The 25,375-nt window shown below is 43.3% G+C and overlaps 2 protein-coding genes across 4 annotated transcripts in view; one reads left to right on the top strand and one right to left on the bottom strand.

Annotated features, from left to right (window-relative positions):
* Positions 1 to 7,666, top strand: part of cdh16 (cadherin 16, KSP-cadherin) — a 21,667-nt gene extending 14,001 nt beyond the window's left edge. For both annotated transcript variants that reach the window (XM_019876426.1, XM_019876425.1), the window contains 6 exons: positions 2,628 to 2,869; positions 2,949 to 3,079; positions 3,783 to 4,022; positions 6,584 to 6,700; positions 7,007 to 7,123; positions 7,243 to 7,666. In XM_019876426.1, the coding sequence (XP_019731985.1) occupies positions 2,628 to 2,869; positions 2,949 to 3,079; positions 3,783 to 4,022; positions 6,584 to 6,700; positions 7,007 to 7,123; positions 7,243 to 7,343 (948 nt within the window). In that variant the 3' untranslated portion in view covers positions 7,344 to 7,666. The remainder of the gene's footprint in view (positions 1 to 2,627; positions 2,870 to 2,948; positions 3,080 to 3,782; positions 4,023 to 6,583; positions 6,701 to 7,006; positions 7,124 to 7,242) is intronic.
* A 10,200-nt stretch (positions 7,667 to 17,866) lies between these two features.
* On the bottom strand, positions 17,867 to 25,362 carry ca7 (carbonic anhydrase VII). 2 transcript variants are annotated; one of them, XM_019876314.1, is made up of 8 exons: positions 25,203 to 25,362; positions 24,719 to 24,916; positions 23,416 to 23,534; positions 23,079 to 23,174; positions 22,498 to 22,560; positions 22,262 to 22,417; positions 20,796 to 20,897; positions 17,867 to 18,084 (listed from the first exon to the last, which is right to left on the bottom strand). In XM_019876314.1, the coding sequence occupies exons 1-8, from the start codon at positions 25,237 to 25,239 to the stop codon at positions 17,956 to 17,958; spliced, it is 900 nt and encodes a 299-aa protein (XP_019731873.1). In that variant the 5' UTR covers positions 25,240 to 25,362; the 3' UTR covers positions 17,867 to 17,955. The 2 variants fall into 2 exon arrangements, with proteins under 2 accessions (XP_019731873.1, XP_019731874.1); XM_019876315.1 differs by lacking the exon at positions 17,867 to 18,084 and having other exon boundaries at positions 19,882 to 20,897; positions 25,203 to 25,358.
* Between the last annotated feature and the right edge of the window lie 13 nt (positions 25,363 to 25,375).

Genomic DNA, 25,375 nt, shown 5'->3' with positions numbered 1-25,375 from the left:
AAAGGTAAACAGTTGCCCCCCTGCCCCCCCCCCACCCCCCTAAAAAATCCTCTACTTGAACTCTATTGTTTCATTGAAGTGCATTAGTATTGATGTTAACATTGGAAATGGATTCCAATCCAAAATTATTATCCGTTGAATATTATTAGCAATTGATTTATTCATGATTCTTTTGAAAACAAGAAGAGTATCTAAAATGTCTACTGCTAGTTTCATCGTTTCATAATACTGGTAACAGCAATAATCTGCAAAGTGATCCAAATTTCTCAACGTTAGCGAGCAAGCAAGCTAGTTAGCTACTTTATAGGTAGCTAATTAGCGATATCATCTTTCATGTTGTGTTCATTTATAGACTAGCATTAAGGAAAAGTAACAAAAGAAATGAAACAAGCCAGGCTAACTGTTAGCTTACCCAACAAAAACATTGCAGATGCAAATTCTTTCTCCTTGTCATTTCTATGATGGCGAATGACTTCCGACGTGTTACACAAACAAAGTTGCTCCTCTCTTCGTATCCTGTGGCTATAATTCCATTTCATGTGACAATCATCGAGTTGGTCGAATTGGCAAACTCGATGATGACCACACACGTAGTAATATTGAATTTGTTGAACATTTACGATCGCCGGCCCCTCCTGTTTTTCAATCCGATTTGTGGGTGAAATTGAATCTCAACAAACCTCCCGCCACAATATGTTCACACAGGATAGTCTTTCACAGGTACATCAAATTCGGTCCGATTATCAATATGCATATACCCTGCTTAAAATGAATCCTATTGTATTGTATTGGCTTACGTAAGCCAGCAGGTTGTGTTTGGCTTTCAGCCTTCCTGCGAGAGCTGTTAAACTCTTAACGACGGCAGTCAATGTCCGAAAGACCAACTTTCATTTCAGATGATTATTGATTGTTTTTAGCGGTGATATCAAATAGCTCTGATTTGTTTTGTTTAATGGGCTAAGGTTGGTTTTGGCATATCCAATTGTTTCTAAGCATTTTAACCATGAGGTTGATAGTGACATTTTAAAGTGCAATTTTTTTTTTTTATTGTCATTCACTAAAAATGCTGACATACTTCACAAATAGAGCCCCAGTGAAAAATCATGCGCTCTTGGAATTAATTTCCTTTTTTTTTTTTGCGTCACCATGTGAGGCCCTTGCCGGAAGGCAGACGTGTTTCATTACTTGAAGCCAGAGAGAATAATTCGATTGCATGTGCAGAGACCAGTGGCAGTTAAGCACACAGGCTAGTGCACCGGGCTAAAAACTTCAATAATTCTGTTGACATGGAAATGGATACGATACTTCATATGACTCATAATAATGAAATGTGCAGTGAAAAGTTGAAGTGAAAGGGCTGACAAAAGGAGACAGACATTCACACTTGCATTCACACTTTTTTCCACATTTCACACTTGCAACAAACCAAACATACATAGCTTTTTGACTGGTGGGAGGAAGATGGAGTTGGAGAGAACCCAGCGTGAAATCTCACGCACTGGAGGACATCCCTTTTAATGATGACGATGCAAAAAAAAAAAAAGAAAACAAGGCTGCATGAACTCTTTCTTTTGTTTTGTAATTGACATCAGGAATTAGCCCTCGTGGACAGGAGTTGCTTGGACGACTGCATTGGCAAGATAGAGGCTGCACATGATCTAATGCTCTGATGCACAATGAGTGGTTTGATGCGTCACTTCCAGTCAGCGACGGTTACCCATTCGTCCCCCGCCAAAGCTCTGCATTCTCTCTCCCTGGCAACAGACACGCAGTGAGCGCGAGCAACCTGATGTCAGACGGCAGTTGTTTGATAAGATCTTCTTTTTGCACGGCTCCTCCGGCTGAGTGTTTGCGTTCAAGCTTGTGAGTGGGCTGGCTGGATCTCGTCACCCCTTCCAAGAGTCATCTCCTTCCTGGAGTTGCATCTTTTTTGACGTCCCCCCAGCCCCACTTTCGTGCCTCTGGTACATCTCCCCATTATAGCACTTTGACATTTTCTTGTTTTAATGCATCGGTTTCTCCTGCCGTTACATTTCACGAGAGAAATAATGTGTCTTTTTCTCCCTTGATTAATCCTGGTGGTAGGTAGATGAATCTACTTCTGACATATGATTCGAAAACAAATGGGGATTCAAATTTGAGCTCCATGCATGGAATGTAGTGTTGTAACTCTCAAGATCGGCCTTGGTCTCGAGAGCACTTTTAAGGGTCGTGTCTCGGAATCAAAGGAATTTTTACTCGGTCTTGTCTCAGTCTCGGACAGGGCGGACTCCGCCTTTTTGATCAAGATCAGTCGAGAACGGGCCAGTGCTACTGTGGTCAGTGAGAAATGCAGAATGCAAGTGCTGCGCTGCCTCCCCGGTGTCGCCTGGAGTGTCTCGACCTCCATAAGTCTTGGTCTTGTCTCGGTCTCGACCTCCATAAGTCTTGGTCTTGTCTCCGTCTCGATCCACTCTCGCCTCGTCAATGTCTTAGTTGGTGTGGTCTTGACTGCAACATAATGTGAGACCCTTTGCAGTGTCCACGCAATCCACTTTACTGGTCTTAATTTGAATTAAGAAACCGTTTGTGTTGAAAAAGTTCCAAACAAGTCAACAACATTTTGTGCTTTCCTTCTGTCCAAGCAGGTCATTGACTTTGAGCGTGAGAGTGAATACATCCTCGTTCTAAGTGCCCAGAACCCAGTTGCTCTGGTCCGGGGCCGGTATGGTCCTTCATCAACGGCAACTGTATCGATCTATGTTGACGACGTAAATGAAGGTCCAGTTCTATCTCAAAGCCATTATGAGGTGACTGTCAGAGAGGGCGAAGAACCAGGGCGGGTTATCGCCACTATCCGAGGCTATGACCCTGACTCGCATCCTATCAGGTAAATCTCACTCTCACCATTCTCTGACAAAATGATCGACCTTGAAGTTCCGCAGAGACTTATATGCTTTTCTTTCTAGATATTCTCTCCAGGGGGACACCAAGAAGTACTTTTCAATTGGTAAATACTCAGGTGAGCTGAAGACGGTGCAAGCATTGGACAGAGAGGAGAACAGTACATACACCATGGAAGTCATTGCAGTGGATGGACGTAAGATGGATTTCATTATTAGTCATCAGTGCACCGCCAATAATTGATTACCGTATTCTCCGCACTATGAGGCGCACCTAAAAAGGTCTCTGTTGACGACCAATCTTCCATATGGCATAGGTGCGTCCGAGAAATGTTTTACCGTATTTTCCGCACTCTTAGGCGCACTTACAAGCATTCAATTTTCTCAAAAGCTGACTGTGCGCCTTATAATCCGATGCGCCTTATATATGGATGAATATTTACATTTCTTGGGTGTAGTATTTTAAATATTCTCTTAAGTGCTTTTTGACAGCTGCAGTGGTTGTGAAAGCTCGACATAATTAAAGCTGCATTGTGTTGTATTCTCTTTAGCATAGCGCCATTTAGTGGATGCAGGACACAACCGCAGCCACGATTGTGGCTTCTGTTCTATACATGAAAACAGTTTGAAAATAGGCCATTCATTGAAGGTGCATCTTACACTCCGAAGCGCCTTATACTGCGGAAAATACGGTAATCCAATCATGATTATGTGTGTACTCACAAGATAAGAACAGACAGACCTCTCATTCTTCATGAAGATCAGCCCTAATTGGTACACCTTCCCATACGTGCATTGTGATGTAAACGTTAGATTTATGCCATTAAGTGTCGTAATATCTTTAGTTGTTTCCAAACCTACCCGTGTCATGATTTTTAAAAATTGTTTTCTTTGATCAAGGTAACTCTTCCTTATCCGCCTCAACTTTGGTCACGGTGCAAATTCTGGATGTGAATGACAACAGTCCAGTGTTGGTGGGTGACTACTCGTGGAAGTACTTATGTACCCCTCGCTGGGAAGAGCAAGCGCTGGTGCTGGCCTCGCGCGACAGCGACGGGCCGCAGCACGGAGGAAGACTCAACTTCTCGCTAAGGAGCGACGCGACAGTACGACGCAACTGGAAGCTCACGCCCATCAATGGTGAGCGTGAGTGGACATCACCACGGCATCCCTTGATTACCTTCCAGCCAGAGCACAATGTCACGTTTAAAAAAACAGCACGCGCGACACCATCACAATCCCAGGGACATTCACTAAAGTACAAATGGAAATTACAGGTCTGACCTTTCTGTATGAAGTTTTCACGTCATCTCCTTGCTTGCGTGAGTTTTCTCCAGGCGGTCAAAACATGCGTGCTAAATTAATTAGCGACTGACAACGTTTTCTTTTATCCAAAACCCCAAGTCAGAGTTTTTATTTAGATCACATTGTATGACGGCAAGAATAGTTTTAATCTCAACAGCGGACCAAATAGGTTGCTCTTTCTTTCCTCTACGTCATGTTACGATGATATTTTGTATCCTTTCAGGTAAAAAAGCTACCTTTAACAAACCAAGCTAACCATTTGGTCACCCCAAAGCAAAATGTTGTTTTCTGTTTCTGTGCGAATGCTTTTAAGTGCACCTTTGCCGAAGAAGAGTGACCAGTACAATCTCTGCCCTTTTTATTCCACAAAACTATTAAAATGATGACGACAGCAATGAAAAGGTTTTCTGAATAACAGCCAGGGAATCTCATACATCCGTAGTCAAGGAAACCGTCACCTTGCCTTGTTGCTCTACCTGCATGGAAGCTTGTTTCTGTTAGCTCGAGAATCAGATGGATTCTTTTCACAAAAGACACGACAGTTGTCTTGCAAATGGAAGATCGCCGGTTCAATTCCCCTCACTGGTATCCGTCGTATCCATAGACCCACCTCACGCCAAAAGCGACTAAACGAGGCAATCCCCACTGATCCGTTGTACTGGATTTTATTTAGGGGGTACACTGAAAATGTATATTTTTCCTGAAGTGGCTGTAAAAAAAGAAATTCTTCTGGATCAAGTATAAGTACTTGAAAAATGGATCTGGATGCAGATGATTTGATTTCACTCAGCCAATTTGACACACCATTTTTCCGTTGTGCGCAGGAGGCCGAGTCGAAACGCACCGCACGTTTTGCCGAGTTATAACTTGCAACTGAACGACGTGATTTCTTTGGCGTCATCAATGCCGTTCTCTCCAGCTCGGGGAGGCTAAAATAGGAATCGCCCAGAAAAGTGCCGTCATTAATGGCTGCTGTTTTTGTGCCCATCGATGCAAATGAGGCCCCACTTATGTCTGATTTTTCCTCGCAGTAAGTGGTCATGACTCATCCGGTCTGTATTTGATGCGTTTCATGCGATCCACCTTTGTCATTGTAAAAGCCTACAAAAGGCAACCTGCATGGTGTCAAGCCATGTATGAAATAGCGCACGGAGGAGAAAAACAAAAGAGGTTGCAAATGTTACGCAGCTCTTGCTGTTTTGGCTGGCAAATGCGTTGAACCGTAAGGCGGGGCTTGGGGTGGGGGGGGGGAGTGTATGGTGATGGTAAGGTGCAAGTGTAAGCAGCTCCGATAAGGGTTCAAACAAGTTGATAAACGCTTCTGTTTGCAGGGCTGGTCTCACGTCATACAGCCTTGTCGTGTATTTTAAACTGATTTGCACGGATAAGATAAAGAGTCCCACTCCAGCACACTCCACAAAAGTGTGTGGGTGTTATGTCGCTGGGAAACGCAAAATGGGTTTGCAAGGGAGACGGACAGCCAGAGTTTGGTGTGTGTGTGTGTGTGTGTGTGTGTGTGTGTGTGTGTGTGTGTGTGTGTGTGTGTGTGTGTGTGTGTGTGTGTGTGTGTGTGTGTGTTTGTGTGTGTGGTTGTGTGTGTGCTCATGCATGTGCAAACCTAAAATCTGTTGTCCATTCATCCACACTGTAAAAAAAAAATAATTGACTCAAGATTACAAGTTGAGCAATTCAACAAAATATTTTCACGTTTGCGACTGTGAAATTTGGCTTTCCTAGATTTTCAACAACAAAATGGGAGTCTACAGAGCTAATTGTCCCTTGTATTGTTCCCCAAATTAAAAGTAAGTCAAAACTCTGTTTTGCTAACTGAGATTGTTGCCGTAAATGTCAGTCGTTGTTCCAACTTAAATTTTTTTTGTTTTTTGGTTTTTTTTTTATGACAATGCAGAACATTTGTGAGGTCATAAATACGTTTGAGGCTTTATGTTTCTAGACGGCGCAGCTGCACGTAAACACCTCTTGGTTTTCATGCCGATACAAGATTAGTTTCACCAATTATGTCGAGGTATTGGTGCAGGTAGTGGACCAATTTGATCATTTAACTGTGCCGGCTCTCAAGTCTTTGCAAAAATACCGAAATTGGGTCTAACCACCTCTGTGCCGATCCAGGCTAGCCTTGCACAGGTCGCCAAAATAGAACCCGCAATCTCAGTTGTGGTTCAAGGTGTTTGAAGGGTTTGAGGTCAGGTCTCTGACGTTCTCCAAAAAATACCCATACAACTCTCACGTGTTGGCTTTTACCTGTCACTCAGTTCCATGTGGCTGAATGTTGTCAGGTCAGGACAAACCAGCCTTGTCACGCTTAGAATTGTCATTATCAGCAATGGAACAAATCACGATGCAATTGAGTGTTTGTTTTTGTTTTTCCTCCACAGATACTCACACGAACCTCTCGTTGAACACACCATATCTGGCCCCCGAGGTTTATACTGTGCCCTTCACCATCTCTGACAGCAGCTCTCCTCCAAGGAGCACCTTCATAAACTTACCAGGTAATAGCCAGATTCCCCACGGCCAAAGAGTCAGCTGACAATGACAACGTGCTGGCCCTTTTAATGAACAAATTTGATAAAGCGATAAGTGAGGGATTTGGATTGCCTGTCCACTCTGAGTTTATTTCACATACTCCCGCAGTTGTTTGGTAAATAAATTATTGCAGCTGGAAACATTTAAACATCGAAAGAATGGCCATCAAATCCCGAGCGTTCCATTTCTCTTATATGAGCCTGTCCCTGACTTGACCTGGTTGTTGTGCCACGTAGTGCGATGACAGAGTCTTTCTGTCTTCTTCTTTGTAGTGACAGTGTGTCCTTGCAACATCAGGGGGAGCTGCAAAATGGCAGCCAAGCAGCTGCAGGGCATGCCAACCATCCAGTCTGCGGTGGGCACTCTGCTCGGCACGTTTGCGGTCATCGGTCAGTATTCGTTCCATAACATCAAATTTATTGTCAAATACAGATGCTGTTGATGGATTATTAGGTTTTTTTTTTTTTTTTTTTTTTTTTTTGTACTGATTGATTTTTTTTTCAATCAGGAACCATCCTCGTTGTCGTATTTGTGCGACTGTCATACCAGAACCCCAAACAGCCGGGTAACACAAACCAGGAAAGAGTTCCCTTGAAAATGTCCATCTGAACGTGTCCAATGCGCTGATGGAACCGCTCTGCTTACTGAAAGTCATGCTCCAGTTCAAGTTCTGTTGTTGTGTAGAGGATTTGCCACGTCATAACTATGTTTAGCTTTTAAGTTGACCTGTGTTTGAGCTATGATGCTATTTTTTTTTTTTGTTGTATTTCATGTCATTTTAGGTGTCGTTTGCACTTGTGCCTTCTTTACACTGCAAATTTGTCAAATGTAGGAATAGCCACGGTTTCTTTTTCACGTTAGTCCTTGCCTTGTGAAAGAATAGATTGTTGTAAAACCATCATCAGATTAACGGAGAATAAGATTCAACACAAGTTTGTTTGTCATTAGGGTTTTTTTTTTGCTTGTTTATTTGATACCCTGAAAAATAAATAATCAATTAAATAAAACGATTTATCATTCACACATCAGTATTCCTTCATTTACCCCACAGCACTGCCAAAGTGCGCGTAGGCCACATAAATTAGACATACAGTTGTGTTTGAGTTCATTGTTCAATGTGGTTATGGGTAAGATGGAAACCGTTCACGAATATTGCGGCGTATGTGTTAATAGATCCGAATCACTTTCCAGACGGAAAAAGTTCAAAAAGGTGGGGAGTAGTGTGGAAAGGGCGCTTGGGGTTGTTGTGTGACTTGTGCAGGCAGCAAGCGGTGCAGATGTTCTTCATGGGGTGGTTGATGTGTTTTGTAGTTTTCATAATTCTCTGCAGAGCCTTTTTGTCTGCTCCTGAGCGACTCCCGTGTACCACATCAAGAGGCCAGTCAGAACGCTCTCAAACATGCGGCGGTATTTGATGATGGCTTTGGTGGCAGTCAGAATAAAGGAAGGTACTTAGCACGCAGCCTTGTGGGCCACCTCTGCTCATTATTCGGGTGGTGCGTGCCCATGCAAAATAACTAAGGCCTCTTCATCAAAAAGTCTACGTGTTGTGCTATTGTGCAATTGGAGGAACAGCCTGATATTTTGGATGCTCCTGAAAACGGGGCTGTCATCCACAAAAAGCCCTGCATAGATCCCAGGTGACTCCCAAGTGGTGCTGTACAGTGTGGAGGGCATCATCACTTAACCTATTGCTCTTCTATGCCGACCATAGAAGGTCCAGGGTGGGTGGAAGACCCACGAGGCACTTGATGATTACAGGTGTGAATGCCACCAGCCTGTAATCGCTCAGCCCAGTCACTGAAACCTGCTTTGGAAACTGGCACTATGGTAGATGTTTTCAGACACGTGGGGACAGAGCGGTGCAACAGGGATAGAAGCAAATACCTCAGCAGCACGTTGTGGGTGTTGATGCTCTGAAGAGCACATCTCACATTGGCAGTTTGCAGAATGAGTGGCTGGCTGCTGATGGTTAAAGCTGGAGCGACAGTTGCCGCCGCAGCCGCCTCAAAACGGCTGGCGAAATGGTCAAGTTGTTTCTTTCTGCCAAGGAGTCGCTCCTGCTGCTGCTGCTGCTCCAGGCTGCCGATTTGACGCAGATCACGGGTCCGAGCTTTTGAGGTGTTTGTCAGTTTTGCCTTCGCTTTGATCATGAGTGTGGTGGATGCTCAGCTTGTCATTCGTTGCATCTGTCAGCTGTCATGTAAGTTGCGTGCAACAAACAGCTGCTCTAAGCCTTCCTCTTCATCCAATGCATCTTCTGTGTCTCGTACTTGTTGGATAATACAAACTTTATGTTCCCACATTTCCCCCGTTAATATCAACGCAATAGGAACTGGACACTTTTGATGTATAATCACGACTCACCAAATATCCTGACAAAGCTGCTGTTGCCCCGTACAGCCATCGCTTTTTTATAATCGACTATTTATATCCATAGAGGAAAAGAACCTTGAGTGAGATGAGAGGGCAGAGGGGAATTGGACAGTTTGTGGCACGGGATCAAGTTCTAGGAGGCAATGAGCCATGCCGCAGAGAGAAAATGGGCTGAAGGTTGCAATCATATCACGCAGCTTGGAAAAAGAGCTCATCCATCCCATTAGGGATGGACACTGAGGGACAGAAGCAGTGTTCATGTTTCCCCAAGTGACCGCTCTATTTTCCATGACTGATTAACAAATATAATCACCCCCACCCTCTGTTCCCGTCACAGCTGTGGTTATTTTAATCTTTGGTTTCACTTTTTTTTCTTTTTTTTTTTTAAATTCACACTCCCATGACCCACATCTGAACTGGGCCACATGACAGCAAAAAAAAAAAAAAATCGAATCATGAATCCTGCAGTAATAGATTGATGGGTTGCTGGTTGTACATGTAAATAAATGGACATTTATTTTGGGAGGAGGCAATTTATGGGCATAAACAACACGAGAGTAGCCAAATATTTTGGGGAAATGTGTTTATAAGGAAACGTACTCATCATTAACACTGTTTTTATGAAAATACAAACATTTTGATTTCAATTCGAGAGGTGTCAAACTCATTTTTGTCGCAGGCCACTTTGGAGCGACTCTTCCCCTGGAGGGCCATTATGACAGTGAAACCACAAAAACGTTTTTAATCGTCTTATCACATTATTACTTGTACACAACAAATTAATGGACTACTAGTTTTGAAATCAGGTACTCAACTAAAATAGTTTGTTCAATTCTTGTTCAAATGAGCGTAATACGGGTAAGAATATTTGTGCAAAATCTCAATGTTATTTATGACACATGACAATTGAGTTTGACACCAGTGCTCTATGGAGTCCCCCGGCCCCCAAAAAAGCGTGTTGGGGCCATCAAATACTTGAAATGATCAGAATCAGAATCTGATTGGCTTTATTGTCATTGTAAACATGTCACAACCAATTTCGGAGTGCTTCTCTCTCAAGTGCATCCAAAAAACAGTGAATATTATCCACATGTGTGAATGTGAGCGTGAACAGCTGTCTTTTTGTGCCCTGCAATTTAGGCGGTGACCGGTCCAGTCAGCCGAAATAGGTTCTCGCTCACCGGCAGCATAACGATCAGTATGGAAAATGCGATACAATCAAATTTTGGCAAACAGGCAACTGCATGTTGTTGCGCTGAATTAAAATTCAGTCTGAGAAATGTTTACTCATTCCTTGCTGAGACATCTGCAGTCTGGACCTTGAGGTTGCCAAGCAACCACTGTGAACCATATTCATTCAGAGAAATTCTCATCTATTGTTAATTGGACTTGGTTTCACGAGAAATTTGTTTTTGTGACATAAAGAAAAAAAAAAAGAATTAATCTATTTCTCGTTTCTATAGTCTCAAGAGGGGAAATCAAGTGCAAAGCATCGCTTCTGTTTGCGTTTTGATTGCAATTGATTGTGTCATCACATATGATTGTCTTTAATTAATACCGTGCAAGCTTCCCTGGTCTGCCGTCGAACAGAAGCAGCTATCAAGAGAAATGATGGAAGTCTGTTTTTTTTTCCTTAAAACTGAGCTCACCAAAACTTTTCACTTAAAAGGTTCAAAACATTAACATTAGCCCTTGGAACATTCTCAGTTGTTTCGCCGGCGCTTGCTCTTTTGGTCACTTTGACGAAATCGCTTGCCATTTAAGGAGGTCCGAAGGCCCACCCAGGTTTTCTGTGTGAATGACAAATGAGTGTCAGGAATAGCGTTGCAAAACCACATCGCAGTTGCGGAAATTTGCTGAATGAATGAAATCCGCATTTGCTGTAGCTCAACAAATTTGTCCAGACTTTAGGAAATACAGTATAGCGTTAAGAAAGTATATCCGTCTATGGCTTTAAAGCCCCCCAAATAAACCCAATATACAGGCCCTTGAAAAAAAGAAATACTTGGAAATCAGGAGAGAAAAATAAAATTAGCCGTGAATACGCCTCCCCTGTGTGATGGCGTGATTTTGCTGAAAATGGTTTGAACTGCTTGATGAAAGAAATGTATTGACACATGCTGTAACATGCGTCACTGCTGCTATTTCAGGCACTTTGGACCCTGCAATCACTCTTTCACTTCAGACTACAAGACAGGCGGCTGAGAATCGACCATTTACAATCGAGACGCAGCAGGAATCAATGCATGCTAATGCCAAGTGGTTCTGTGACTCTTGTTTGCGCAAGCGCTCCCTTCTCACCTCCAAATCAGCGGCGGATCAGGAGTGAATTGAAATGACCTGCTTAATGTTTTATTACATTTATTTGAAGCAAGGTCGTCGGCAGCACGGGACGGTAAAAACCAAACAGTCGTTCTTCATAAAAACAAATAACATGACCTCAAACCTGTAAAACCGTTAGAATCACCCATTACCCGCCAAAAATTAATTTAACTCAAAAATGATTATTTGGGGAGGAGTAAATCAGTTATCTGCGCAATTAAAAAAAATAAAAAATTAAATCTTGCAGTTTACTTTGTACTGCAGTCTAACACTGCAATTTGCAACGCATCACAATAAAATGTCATGTCAAGTATTGCTTAAAAAAATTATTTTGATCAAAAATAAGATATGAAGCCATATTTAGAAGTAATATTGCACTCATACAAATCAACTGCAGTTGCTTCACATTTTGGCACGCTCCAGTGCAGCGGTGTCAAAGTCATTTTTGTCGTGGGCCACATTTTAGTGACCGTTTCCCTTTGAGGGCCGCTATGGCTGAAATCATATACAGTATAAAACTCAATAATAACGGTTTATTCAACTAATGTTTAAGTTACTGTAATGAGGGGTTTGGCAACAAGAAAATGCTTATAGTATCGCTCTTATTTATTACAAATGAGAATTTGACATTTCGGTCGAGATTTTAGTAAGCATCATGGAAGGGTGACATGTTTGATTTGCCTTCGCGCGCCACATAAAATGATGCGGCGGGCCAGATCTGGCCCTCGGGCCTTGAGTTTGACACGTGTGCTCTAGTGGATGAGAATATAATAATAATAATAATAATACATTACATTTATAAGCGCCTTTCAAAACACTCAAGGACACTTTACAATCAAAACAAGAACAATAAAGCCACAGATAAAATTGTAAATAATAAAAGGAGAGATGAATTTAAACTGAATTTAAATAGTATTTAAATACTATTGAAATAGTTGACGCCGGCAACATCGCCGCCACAAGGAGCACCAGCTGACCCAGCCAGGACGGCCAACACGCCGTGGTCCGCGGATTGGCCGCTATTTCTGCCGCTGTCTCATTGTGGCCGACGGGGGGGCGACCAGAGGGGGTGATGACCCTGGAGCCTTCGAGGTGGAAGCCCCGACGAGATCCACGGCGGATGCACCTCCGGGAAGGACGAGGAGCGACGCCCGGGAAACGGTGCAATGCAGGCGGGGAGCCCGATCACCGGAAGCGGAGCCCAAGAAGGGCTGAGCACCGCAGCAGTCCCCCCACGGGCAGACGGAGGAGCGACAGGACGGTCCACAGCAGCGTAGCCCAGACACAGGCCCCGTCGACCCCCACCACGGGGCACAGAGGGGCGGAGAAGGCACGGAGCACCGTCCGACAGCCGAACAGGCAGGACGCCACGACAGCGCGACCGAGGACAACCGTGCGATGACCGACGGTCCAAAACCACAACGAATTGGGACAGGAGATGAGGGTTTCTCCCATGACGAGAGTAAACCGTAAAAAACCGTAAAACAAACGCTAAAAAGAATAATAGCGGGTGAGCAGCGGCAGCCAGACGCGCCAGCGTTCACTCAACCCGGAAGTGACCCGGAATATAGCCTGTTAGCAAAAGGACAAGGTTGGATTCCTCCGACGGGCTTCTTGAGTGATTATTGATGGCGAAGGCTTCCCCCAACCGCTGTCCACTCTTCTGTGTGTCTTTGGTGTAATCATGCTATTTCAATTTACAACACGTTAAACTTAGTGTAACTGCTTCAAGAAGACGTTTCCATTTTTGTTGCACTACCCAGACAAGCAGACCACACACACAGTCAGACTCGCGGCAAAAATGTCACAGTAATGGCTTCTTTGTTTAATTTCGGTCATTTAAAAACAAAGCGGATTATCACTTGAAATTAAAAATAGATTGGAGAATACTGAGAGCACGCCAATCATTCCATCCGTTTCCGACCACCATTATGACTCATTTTCCCACTGTCACTCAGACATAAAAAGTAACGGCTACAATGAGACACGGCCGCTCCAGCATTTGTAGTAAGAGTGGCTTAGTCTTAAGATGAAATGATAACACCACTGACACCCCCGTCCGCCCCCGCCCCACCTCCACCACCACCCGCCACCTCCCCTGACACCCATCTCTCACACACCGTCCACCGCCATTCGCTCAGTGAACACAAGATGAGACAAGCGGCCTCTGGCATCAGTCATGAGCTCATCCTTGAGCGGGACAAGATCGGCTGTCCTCGACTTGGCAAACTGGCCGTGAAATAACGAAGGCCGGAGAAAGAAATTAGCTCGAGGACGTCAAGTCATTGTGCATTTTGACTCACTACCGCAAATACAAAGTCACTGCATCTCCGATACCATTTTTTTTTTTTTTTTTTTTTTACCAGATCGATATTCACTCTTGATTGCTCACCGATACGACTAGAATGTATGATACAGTACATCAAAATTTAATTTTTAAAAATGACATATAATTGTGAATAAAGACCTTTAAGTCTGTCTGACGCACAAGATGATTCGCCGCAGTGCCGCACCAACTGTGGGCAAGCAAAACATATTCAATGTCAGATTTTTTTTTTTTTTTTTGCCTTAAGTATCGGTGGCTGGTATCAGCAACCTTCACTAGTATCCGATACTTTGAAATTAGGCCGGTATCAGCGTGATTCCGTTACCTGATATACGCTGGGCTGGTCACAGATCACATATCGTAACATCGTAACAAATCCAACAACTATATGAATGTCGGATTGTCTTCAAATTTATCACATGATGATTAGTAATTCAATATTATTGACCATTGTTTTTGGAAGTAGCACATATTTTAAATACAATGTGCTTATCCGAAACCGTGATGGGATGCCACCAAAAGAAAGTTTTGATTGATAAGACGTGAGGTCGCACTGCGGCTATTATGGTGAAAAACTGAAATGTATAATAATGCGGGGCATTAATATTATTTTAAAAGAAGAATTGGGGGCGAGGGTTTGTTGTCATTGTTGTTTTTTTTAAGCACGTAAAACCATGTTTTTCCCGTTGCCAAGCTTCATGTGATTAAAAAGTCAACATAACCAAGGACAACGAAGCAGACACAATGACCCAATGATCAAATAAAGGCCCAGTTGTTCGTTTTTCTATTTTTACAACCTTTGCAACCGCGGAATAGTCAGTCATCATAAAGCCAATCATCGATTCATTGAACCAAGCGAACGCTGATCTGTCTGCATCCCGGAGCTCCATCAGCACTAATTGGACGGAAAGAATCCAAAGGGGAAGATTCAGCAGGCTGTGAACTCGACAGCTGTTATGCCGTTTGTTTTTTGTGATGCAAACTGACCAGCGCCGGAGGCCCTCTGATGACCGTTTTTTTTTTTTTCTTTTTACCGGACGCTGCTTTCGAACGCGGGGCCAAGGGTTGGTCGCACATGTGACCTAATGAACAGTGACTGGAAAGCCTTGCAAGTGGCGCTGTCAACACCGGGACATAAATAAAGCTAAAGATAGGGCAACGCGGCTTCGGCCCGGCCTTCTGGTCAGACGGGGGCTTTTTATAGAACGACTCTGATTTATAAAAGGCGAACGGGGACTATTTTTACCCGGTGGGCTTGTGTGGGCTGAGGGGGGGATAGTGATCTTGGAAACTTGTGATGCGTTTGTGAGCGTGACTGACCCCTTTGACTTGAGCGTGTTGGTGTGGTGGGCTTGGAGATAATGGATGAACCAGGACCTTGTGATGTCCTGGAGGAGGTCCAAGAGAGGGATCGCGTGGGCCTCTCCTTCATGTTAATGTTGATTGGGGGGCGGGGGGGTTGTCTGAGAATGATTCAGTCATCAAGGCTTTTTGTTTTATACTGTCATAAATCTCAAAAGACAAATCCACTGCTCTATGGGCTCTCTTTTCATAGACTGCACAGGAGCAGCAGCGCATCTTGATTTTCGCACCTGTGCAGGACCCGTTGAGCCTGTTTGGGAACTTGGTTCATCTCTCAGCCATGCTGGGCGGGCCGGCATTCGGAGGGTGGCTTTTTGTTGACGCGCCCAGCGCATCGGACATTTTGGCGGCAGAAATGTATGTAAACGTGAAAGCAGCTTGGGAGGGGGGGGGGGGGGGGGGGGGGGGGGGGGTCCGCAAAACAAAAACTTGGAAACACATGAGCAACAATTAACATCCATTTTTAGATTGAATAAAATTTTCACGCGCACACATCTGGAAGATTGGCAACACCAGTTACCAATAGACAGACAAAAAAAAAAATCTGTGGATACAATGTAAATAATAACAATAATAAAAAAACATGAATCTGGAATTTATGTTACTTCTCTTTAAGAAAAACCAACTCATATATCTTGTCTCATTTTCTTTTAATTTTCTACGCATCCTTTGAAAAAGATAAAACAGTTGTCTATTGTTCCTTCGAGGCTGGCATCACTTCCAGTCACACAATTTGATCAAATCGCCACTTTCAGCGCTGAAAATGTCAGGAGCAATAGATTAATGTAGATGAAAAATGTAATGTTCAAACCTTTCAGCTAGATGACACACTATGGGAGTACATCGACCAGGGATGGGCGGCGGTCTGCATTTTGACTGGACATTTGATTAATTTCAGAATTGTTTTTTTCTACAGCCCCCACCCCCCATTTTTTTCTGAAAATGGCAACAAAATATTCATTATGTATATATATTCTTCGTAGAATGGGGTAGGGGGGTCCTGGAAAATTTTGAAAATACTTAAAAGTCAAGTATCTGTCCAGGTACCAGTGGGGGGGGGCACTGGCAGACAGAATCTGAGCTGCGGGATTTCATTCATAAATATAACAACACCGTGCATCACAGCCTTCAAAGGAGAAATCAATTTATGAAAAAGATTATTATTATCTCCATCAAATTTTGGAAATCATCTCACTGGCCACGGCGCAGCAGTGGAGAGGGCAGGGCGGGGGTTAAGTGGGTTGGGAGTCACACATGGACACAAACATTCGGGGTGGAAAGCAGGGTTCAAGTGTCCACTTCAATGAACTATGATCTCCCGAGTCAACTTTACATCATGTAGGTCTGCTTGCAGCCCTTTATAAACATACTTTGCATGCCTCGACCAGCCGCACGACTCGAGCGTATCTGTTTCAAGTTCCATGATGTCAAGGAATACAAAGTTTGCCCGTCACACGCTGCATTTAAAGGGAATAAGATGGACCACTTCAAGTCAGGTTTTTAAAATCCACCCTGCTGCGCCCGCTTTACGGCAATCTGTAAAAATACCAACACAAGGTCAAAACCACCCCTGCGCACACTTTGACTGCACCTCGTGCTCGATTTGTGCTGGCCACAAAAATAGAGCTTTAAGTGTTTTACGAAAAATGGCTGGGCGGCATCAATCTTACATGGATGGGTGAATGGATCGATTGATTGATTGATTGATAGGCTTCAGAATTTTTCCAGTATCTTGCCACCTAAAGAGTCTCTGAGGTCCCTGTCCGCACATCGAGTGTAAAACTGCACCACCATTTTTTTTCTTTTGAAACTGCTTGGAAAATGTGAATTCCCTAGATAACAACTTTTACACTGTTTATTTTTTTTTGCAGTGCCTCCTGGTGCCAATTCCATGACAGAATCAACCGAGAATGTAAATACATCTGACCGTCAAGTCTCTTGACGGTGGATTCATGTATGAAATCTGGAAGCCAAATATCTTTGACAGTGATTTTAAACAGACATGTATGAAATGAATATGCCTTGATGCACTTCTGGGTGCGTTGCTATAGCGACGCCGGAACAAACATGCAAGCTTGGTCTTACTCACTACTCAGGGAGATTTCACGGTTCATTCATGGAAGTCAGTCGAGTTCCCAAAAGACAACGAGACCCACTACCAACATCATGTGCTTCACGGCAGCGTAACCGGACCTGCGTATATTCACACGTCAAGGATCAGGGTGCACTCGTCATACACTCTGAGAGCCCACAATTCAATCAGCGGCGTCTCATCAGTACTTGGAGCGACCAACTGGCCAATGGATCACCTGCAAGGTCACGTTTTGTGAAAGAAACAACCCGTAGATCAAAACGTTGACGGCGGATGAGTTGAGAGTCAAGTACGGAATCGCAGATCGTGACCTTGTCTCCATGAGTCTGGCGCTGTTTCTCGAAATAGACCACCAAGAGACGGACGGGCCCGACGAAACTTATCGATGCGATCTCTGTGATTCATTGTATATAATACGAAGCGGACCAAGGCCCTTGGCTGTCAACTTAACGGCCTTTTCTGTTTATACGCAGCCTGCTGTTAATGCGGCAAGTTGTTATCGCCGTACCTTTAACTTGACCCTGAACATGGCAGAGAACCAAGTCAGCATCCGCAGAGGAAGAGGGGTTGCACGGAAACCAAAGCTTTGCTTTCCTCAACATCCATCCAAACAAAATAGATCCTAAATAAAGGCATCGTAAACGAAAACAGAAACACTTGTCACCAGAAGGATTTTAATGGGTTGGATATTTTTATGAGGTGGTTTTTATTTCCTGACAAGGTGATGCAGATGGATCACGGGCTCAAAGACAAGTAGGGGAGATATGAAAGGGCCGGAGTTTGTGCTTTGTTGCTCTGTTGTTTGTGTCCACGGCAACTGCACAGTGACTGCTTCTCTGCGCTGCCAGATAGAGTCGCTGTCCTTGCCAATTCTGAGAAACCAAGGGGATTCAAAGGAACATTTCTTGAAATCTTTTGCTGAATATTCAATGATACGCTTGTGTTTACAGACACTACCCTCACTTTTGCTGTTTTAAACGCATGATAGTTGTATTACTCTTGAGGAAAAACAATTAATAAAAGACTGAAAAAATCCAGTACAGTATTTCACCATGTATACGATCTTTGTTATACAACGAGCCAGCAACTTGTCTTCTTCTTACGTTGCCCTTCATTGGAACTTTGAATGTTCTTGAATTCAACATACGTTACCAAATATGCTTGCAGGCCTCAATTCAGAAAACAGTGTGAGGTGAAAACGACACGCGATGACCCATTCGTCGTCAATTTTGGTCGCTAAATTGTCTTTGTCATTACAATTATTACATCGTTTTGACCTTAACTATTTGGTCAGAGGTTATAGATAGAAAAGATTGCCCCTACAAGCACAAAGACTGTGCTAAATATACACGTGACTGGTGCTATTTCTGAGGTCTGACAGTAATATCTTGTAACATAGCACATCGATTTGGCCGGCGATGATGAGCGCGGTCGGGTATTCTCAGCCTCAATGAAGCTTCCTGGTGCTATTTCGGTCGGCTTATTTGAGAATGTGTGTTACTTCACGCACGCCCGCTCTCATTCTTTATTGATTAGCATGCTAACAGATTTATTTTTATAGCCGTCAGCATTTAGGTGCTAAGGAAACCGATGCAAACAATAACGTTGATTTGTATAAATCACGCGATAAAAGGAAAAGTGATCATGGCAACGTCAAATGCCATCGAAGGTTTGGGGGGAAAATTTGCCATTTCAATGTTCTTCTGTCGATGGTGAAGACGGTATACATATTGCAGTTTGTGGGAAATAATCGCTTTATAATTCCAATAACCAAATTAATCTTTCCGAAAGTAGACTCACCGTATCCTTATAAAGAGGAGGAGGGCACCATCTACAGGATGGACTCAAGACTGCAGCAATAAACACAGGACGGGATGGTCAATGAAATACAGCATTTATTCGATCTTGCAGCTAAAATGCATATAAATGACTGATTTTCATAGCCTGTTATTATAGTGGTTCCTTCTTTGAAGTCGGAATCATCACTTGCACTCGATCATTTTTAAACAAAAGCCCAATTCCCATCCTGCAAACTCCCGTGACCCTATTCAGGATAAGCAGTGTTGAAAATGGATAGATGGATGCATTTTGTCTGTATCCCCTGGAACAATCTGGCTACTAATTACCTTGAATGCTGCCTTGGGGGCTTTCTCTGCTCTGCAGTTTTTGAGTTTAAACATTTGCTTGAATGTTCATTCATTCATTCATTCATTTTCCGAACCGCTTGATCCTCACTAGGGTCGCGGGGGGTGCTGGAGCCTATCCCAGCCGTCTTCGGGCAGTAGGCGGGGGACACCCTGAATCGGTTGCCAGCCAATCGCAGGGCACACAGAGACGAACAACCATCCACGCTCACATTCACACCTAGGGACAATTTAGAGCAGTCAATCAGCCTACCATGCATGTTTTTGGAATGTGGGAGGAAACCGGAGTACCCGGAGAAAACCCACGCAGGCCCGGGGAGAACATGCAAACTCCACACAGGGAGGCCGGAGCTGGATTCGAACCCGGTACCTCTGCACTGTGAAGTCGACGTGCTAACCACTGGACTACCGGGCGCCCTGCTTGAATGTTGTCCTCTAAAAAAAATAAACAATGTAGACACCAGGTGCAAGGTGCAAGTGTTGCAAACTTAATGGCAGATTTTGACACTCATTTTCACTCAGTTCTCAGTGTTTGATAGGGGGGGGGGTAACATTTTATTTCAACAAACATGACATATTACATAGGATTTCAGACCACTCATGAAATAAATTATGAGGTCCGTTGTTCTCATGTGCTTTAATATATTTATAAACTATTCAATTGCAGCCAACGGTAAGCATTTGCCCATCTATGTAAAGACTATTACCGTCGATAAAATTGCCACTGCTCAACATGCTAGAAGTCAGAATGACTGCAAGGCATGACATACATACATAACATGCTTTGCGGATGGAGTATGCAAATTGCCATGCAAATTCAAAGCAAAACCACTCATGCAAGGTATAATGAAAACATGCAGCAAGTCATTTTAGAGTGGTAAAGGATCCAAAACCACGCACACATGACATTATTGTAGATCCTGGTGAACGGTTGTAGGCCCAGAGACTAGACAGTCAGAGCCAAACAGAGCACTTGAGATAAACAGCACAAATCCAGATCCAGCTGCAGTTGGGATTGCAATGGAAATTATCTATGACCACAGAGACTGGATATGCAGCAGCGACACGCTGGATCAACAAAGCATCATTTGACACCAGGAAGGAGCCACTTTACCACCTAAAAAGAACCGGTAGCTTTCTGGACTTCCCTTTTGCTCGACAGTAGCTGTATGAATGGAGTCTAAATCCTACCTTTTGATTCTTCCGGTCAAGTACTTCAAGTAATTCTGTTGTGCAATAAGTCCCTAAAAGTCACGACAAGAAGTGTTTCTTTTGGCATTAAAGCTGACCAGTAGAACAACTCAAGCAATTGCTATGACAAGTTTCCCTGAGTTACAGGAAAAAAAAAAAATCTGCTCGTGTTATTGCATTCACTGTGTCATCTCCAAATGTTTGCTACGTCGCAAAGATTTGACGTTCCATTAATTGGATGAACGCACTTCCCGGTCTTTCAGAGGTTGAGGAGTCCTGTAGTTGTTTTCCATGTGCATCCTCTGGTCTTCCTCCTCTCCAGTGGCCAGAAGCATTCGGAATTTTCCAAGCTGCAATACAATTGAGATGGTTTGAGAAGCCTCTTTTACGATGAATCGAAGAGCATCGTTTCCCTCAACAAGAAGTTTCATTAAAATTTCTGCGCTGCTTAACAAGGCCACTCAAAGGCGAAAACAACAATGGAGTCATCTCAATTCTTGTCATACCTGTTTTTGGTTCTCGGCCAGAGTAACATTTATTCTCAGCGGGAATTGAATATTTTCTTAAATGTGGTAAGAGCAAGGCAGGGTTTTTTTAGGAGAGGGTAAACAAGACTGTTTAGCTGCAGCTCGAGTTCACTGCTGGTCATACGTAACACTCCTTTCTTGTTTTATATTGCATAATACATACAAATAGGAGCAGAGGCCCTGTGGCATACAAGACGGTGCCTCTGGTGCAGTGAAGGCATAAAATAATGCTTGCATGCCTCGTCAAAACCTTGCCACGAAGCGCTTGTACATTCATCAACATGATCATCTGGAAAGGATCAATGGACTGAGACCGGGAATCATAAATTGTGGGTTTCTGAGGTGACATCCTAGCTTGAGCTAAACTGTGCACACAAATTAACAGAACCTCTCTTTATACCACTTGCCTCCTCCCACAGGAATGAAGTGAGCAAAGATCAACAAAGAGGATGGTCGTCTTTACGAGGGACAGCTTGGAAGGTTAGTCACATAGTCAGCTTAAGGTATCAGCCGCCTGTGAACTTTGTGATTATTTTCAGTGCTAAAGGGGCCCAATGCTAACCTTATGTCAGAGCAATACGAGGAAGTATGTTTTGCTGTTCGAATATAGCACCTCGGCAAACCGTCAAGGTCTAAACTAGACCTGCAGGGAAAAGCCCTCGTAAATTCTCAAGTCTTAGCAGACCGATCCGGTGATGGCGAATTGTAGTTTGCGTAGGAACCAAATTGGACCAAAGCAGATTTCACAACAAACGTCAACAGTGGCTCCCATCTAAATGCTCAAATCTCTGAGGTCTTACAGGTAAATATGAGCATGTTTGTGTAGCTGTCATTTCAACGTAAAAGCCACCGTATGCACATTATTTCTGTTAAAAGGTAATTTTTAAGATTACACCTGTAGTTGCTGGAGCCTGCCCTAGCCATCTTCGAGCAGTCGGCGGGGTACACCCTGAACTGGTTGCCAGCCAATCGCAGGGCACACATAGAGAAACATTCATACTCACAGTCACACCTTGAGACAATTTGGAGTGTTGCATTAACCTGCTATGCATGTTTTTGGAATGTGGGAGGAAACCGGAGTACCCGGAGAAAAGCCACACAGGCACGGGGAGAACATGCAAACTCCAGAGCTCCAGTCACTACTTGCTGTCGATGTAAATCGATGGTGTGGTCGAAGGATCACAGACCTGCCTTTCTGAGACCGTGATCGGCTCCTTCAAGACGATCCAGATGACACTTTCATGTAGTGGGGGTGTGGTTAGTGATCCAAGGTAGGTCCAGTACTGGAGGGTGCTTGGTAGGAGGCACTTGGGGTTGAAACTTTTGAAATCCGTGGCACTCCCCTACGTGGCCAACACAAAACCGAGCAATGCATTTCTTTGACACTTTGGAAGTAGAATGAGCCAGAAACAAGCAAACTCACTTTAAACTTGACCATGTACAGTGTGTCTGTTATCCTGTGGAGCCATCTGTGTTCATCACCAGTCTTGCAACACAGGAACACAAAAAATATTTTCATCTGCAGTATTTCAAAAAGAATGTTTATATTCACACTTGGGCCCCAGGAAACGGGAGGAACTAAAGTGCCTCTCATTTGCATATTTTTCAGTGAAGCCAAGTGTATTAAAACTGACAATCAAGACTTCAGTAGCATCTTAAATTGTTTTATTTCAAACCCATGTTGGTGGCGTGAGAGGGCAAAAATCCCCCCAAAATATTTGCCATTGTACAAACCTGAATCCAATGAAGATAACTACAAAGACAAAATATTTAATGTTTAACCTGATGACTGTTGTTGCATTTTTGGCAAACAGTCTCTCATTTTGAATTGGACGCCTGTAACGGGGTCCAAAAAAAAAACATTCCACAGGTGAAAGGTCAATTGGTAAACAGGTGAGTATCTTCATTGGAATACCATATGGTCAATTCCACAAGCAATCGCAATTTTTTATTTATTTATTTTTTTTATGTGAATCTTACTTACTTACTTCTCCTAAAACTTACTTCTAAAAAGATAGCAAGGACAGTAAGTCCATCGGGGGCTGCTGCTGCCTCCCCAAATGTCTGGTACTTGACTGCATTCCAGTGAACCAAATGAAGCTGGAAGGGGTACATCGACAGAATGGGACATGATTAAGATTTTAGATTGCCATCATCTTGAAAAATGCAAATCAGAGTGAAAAAGACAGCTCTTCAATCGGATTATGATGACCATTAAAGGATTGGTTAGACATTCCTATACATGTGTAATTGTTTGTGACCTACGAAGGATCCTCTCATCCGTACCTTGACATCATTGCATCATGTAATGATGCAATGATGCACGTTCTGAAAAACTGACCTCCGAAGCGTAGCTGCGGCCTGCAACAGTGTGCTCAGAGCCATGGCAGCCCTTTCCGCCCCAATGGAAGTGAAACTGTTTCAGTCTATATGGGTTGTCGAGAGGGCCTCCCTGGATCACTGCAGGAGGACAGGAGTCAACGTGATGTCAACTCTTCAGATACTCCTCTTTGTCAAGGCTTAGAGAGTCGAGACAGCCGTTTTTTTTTCATGGTTTCTCCTCCCCACCCAAAGATTTAGACACAAAAAACAAAATGCAGATGTGAAGTCAAACACTACTGCACAGGGTTAAATGTTCCATTTCTGTCAACAGGCCAACATGGCCATTAATAAATTTCGTGTATATAGCCGTCGCTTTCTGTAGGTATAAAAAGCAGGACTGAAGAGGATTTGACATTTAATAATCTTCAGCAAAAATTTGGCAGTGCTGAAATGCTTTCTCTTTTTATTCTTCTTTCAAATTTACAGCGTCCCCCTGCCCCCCAAAGAAATCATATGATGGTTCAGAGCGGAAGTACCAAAAAAAAAAAAAAATGCAAATTTTTAGCACAATTATTTATGTTTTAATCTGTTTTAGCTGAGCTATGTTTTAAAATCATTGTTTTATTATAATTGCAGCACTCTGGGCCCAATGTCGATGGTCTGTGGCTTTCAACAATAATATACAACATGCTGAAATAGTATGTTGACAACAAATTCATCCACACCCGACAAAGAAAGTCAGCCCGTTTAAGGGATTTGTGACACTTCTTCATGTTGCTGCTGAAAAAAAGCTTCTGTTGTTTTCTCTGCGGACACCACCCATGACATACGGTCCCATACAGTATGTCTACAGTTATCAATGGCAATGATCGGGTGGTATACATGGTCGCATCCACTAACAGCAATATGACCATCACTGAGACCAGCTCAGTTTATGATATTTCTTTTCCTCGAAACAGATACTGTTCACTTCATCACTGACTGTACTGACTGTACCTTCAACCGCAAACCGTATAGCTATGCAATCGCAATTTATGGTCGGTTGCAATATTTTCTTTAATTTCTGACGATAAACAATACTGTCACCCAGCAAAATGATTAGACTCCACAAATTTCTTGAATACTCCTGTCAAGGTTAGATGACTCACTTTGATGAGTCAAAGGACTCAGGCAAAGTGAAGCGCAGATTGGAAAAGACGTAATTTTTGAGTTGGCCATTTGTACAATAAAGGCTGTGAAGAAATCAAATCAAAACAAGACTGTACCGTGTGAACATGTAAAAAATTAACCGAGTAAATAAATCAGCATGTCTGTTTTCTTACCCGAACGGTCATCGGAGTCATCAAAGTCGACCACAACAGAATGCCCGTTGTTGGAGATGTTAATGGAGGAGCAGTGATCATAGTTGAGGAGGATGGCTTGCAGGCTGGGATCATATGAAGCCTGCTTCGGTATGATTTCGATGGGAGACTGCCTGTTTCCCTGGGCAACGGGGAAATCTTTGTGCCATACCGATGGACCTATTTTGAAACAAAGTTCAAGCGAGCAAATAAAGCAATACAGTGTAGAAAATACAAGAAAATAAAATAAATGAAACCATTTACTCTCAATATGCAAGAGATTCAGAAAAAAATAGGACACAGTTCATCCCTTGGTGGTTGGCTAATCTCTTATTGAACCTGACCTGAACCGATCAGGCTCAGCAGCATGACGTGCACCAGTCAAATTCCATCACATGAATGAACATCAATGAACTCGAGCAGCTATACAGGAAGAAAGCAGAGAAGAGATACTCCGGCGTTTTACCGTTTTCTTTACCGTATCCCCAGCTATTGATCGGCATCTTGTGCTTTCAGGATGTGAGATTTGAATCTTGGGATCGGGTCCACACAACCTGGAGTAGGATGAGTCGCAGTAGCTTATGATAAAGACTTGTAACAGGCAGGAGGGGGTTGGGGGGGGTCATTTTTTTTCTCCTG

The sequence above is a fragment of the Hippocampus comes genome, unplaced genomic scaffold (genome assembly GCF_001891065.2).
Source record: "Hippocampus comes isolate QL1 unplaced genomic scaffold, H_comes_QL1_v1.1 scaffold150, whole genome shotgun sequence".
In the NCBI taxonomy this organism is placed as follows: Eukaryota; Metazoa; Chordata; class Actinopteri; order Syngnathiformes; family Syngnathidae; genus Hippocampus; species Hippocampus comes.
This window is presented reverse-complemented; position numbering and strand designations above follow the sequence as displayed.

Coding starts and splice junctions, on each gene's coding strand:
- ca7 (XM_019876314.1), bottom strand. CDS start 25,239: ATGCCGATCAATAGCTGGGGATACGGTAAAGAAAACG. Junction 22,561..23,078: donor TCCTTGCTATCTTTTTAGAA/GTAAGTTTTAGG, acceptor CTGTGTTGCAAG/ACTGGTGATGAACACAGATG. Junction 18,085..20,795: donor AACCTCTGAAAGACCGGGAA/GTGCGTTCATCC, acceptor TTGGTTTCTCAG/AATTGGCAAGGACAGCGACT.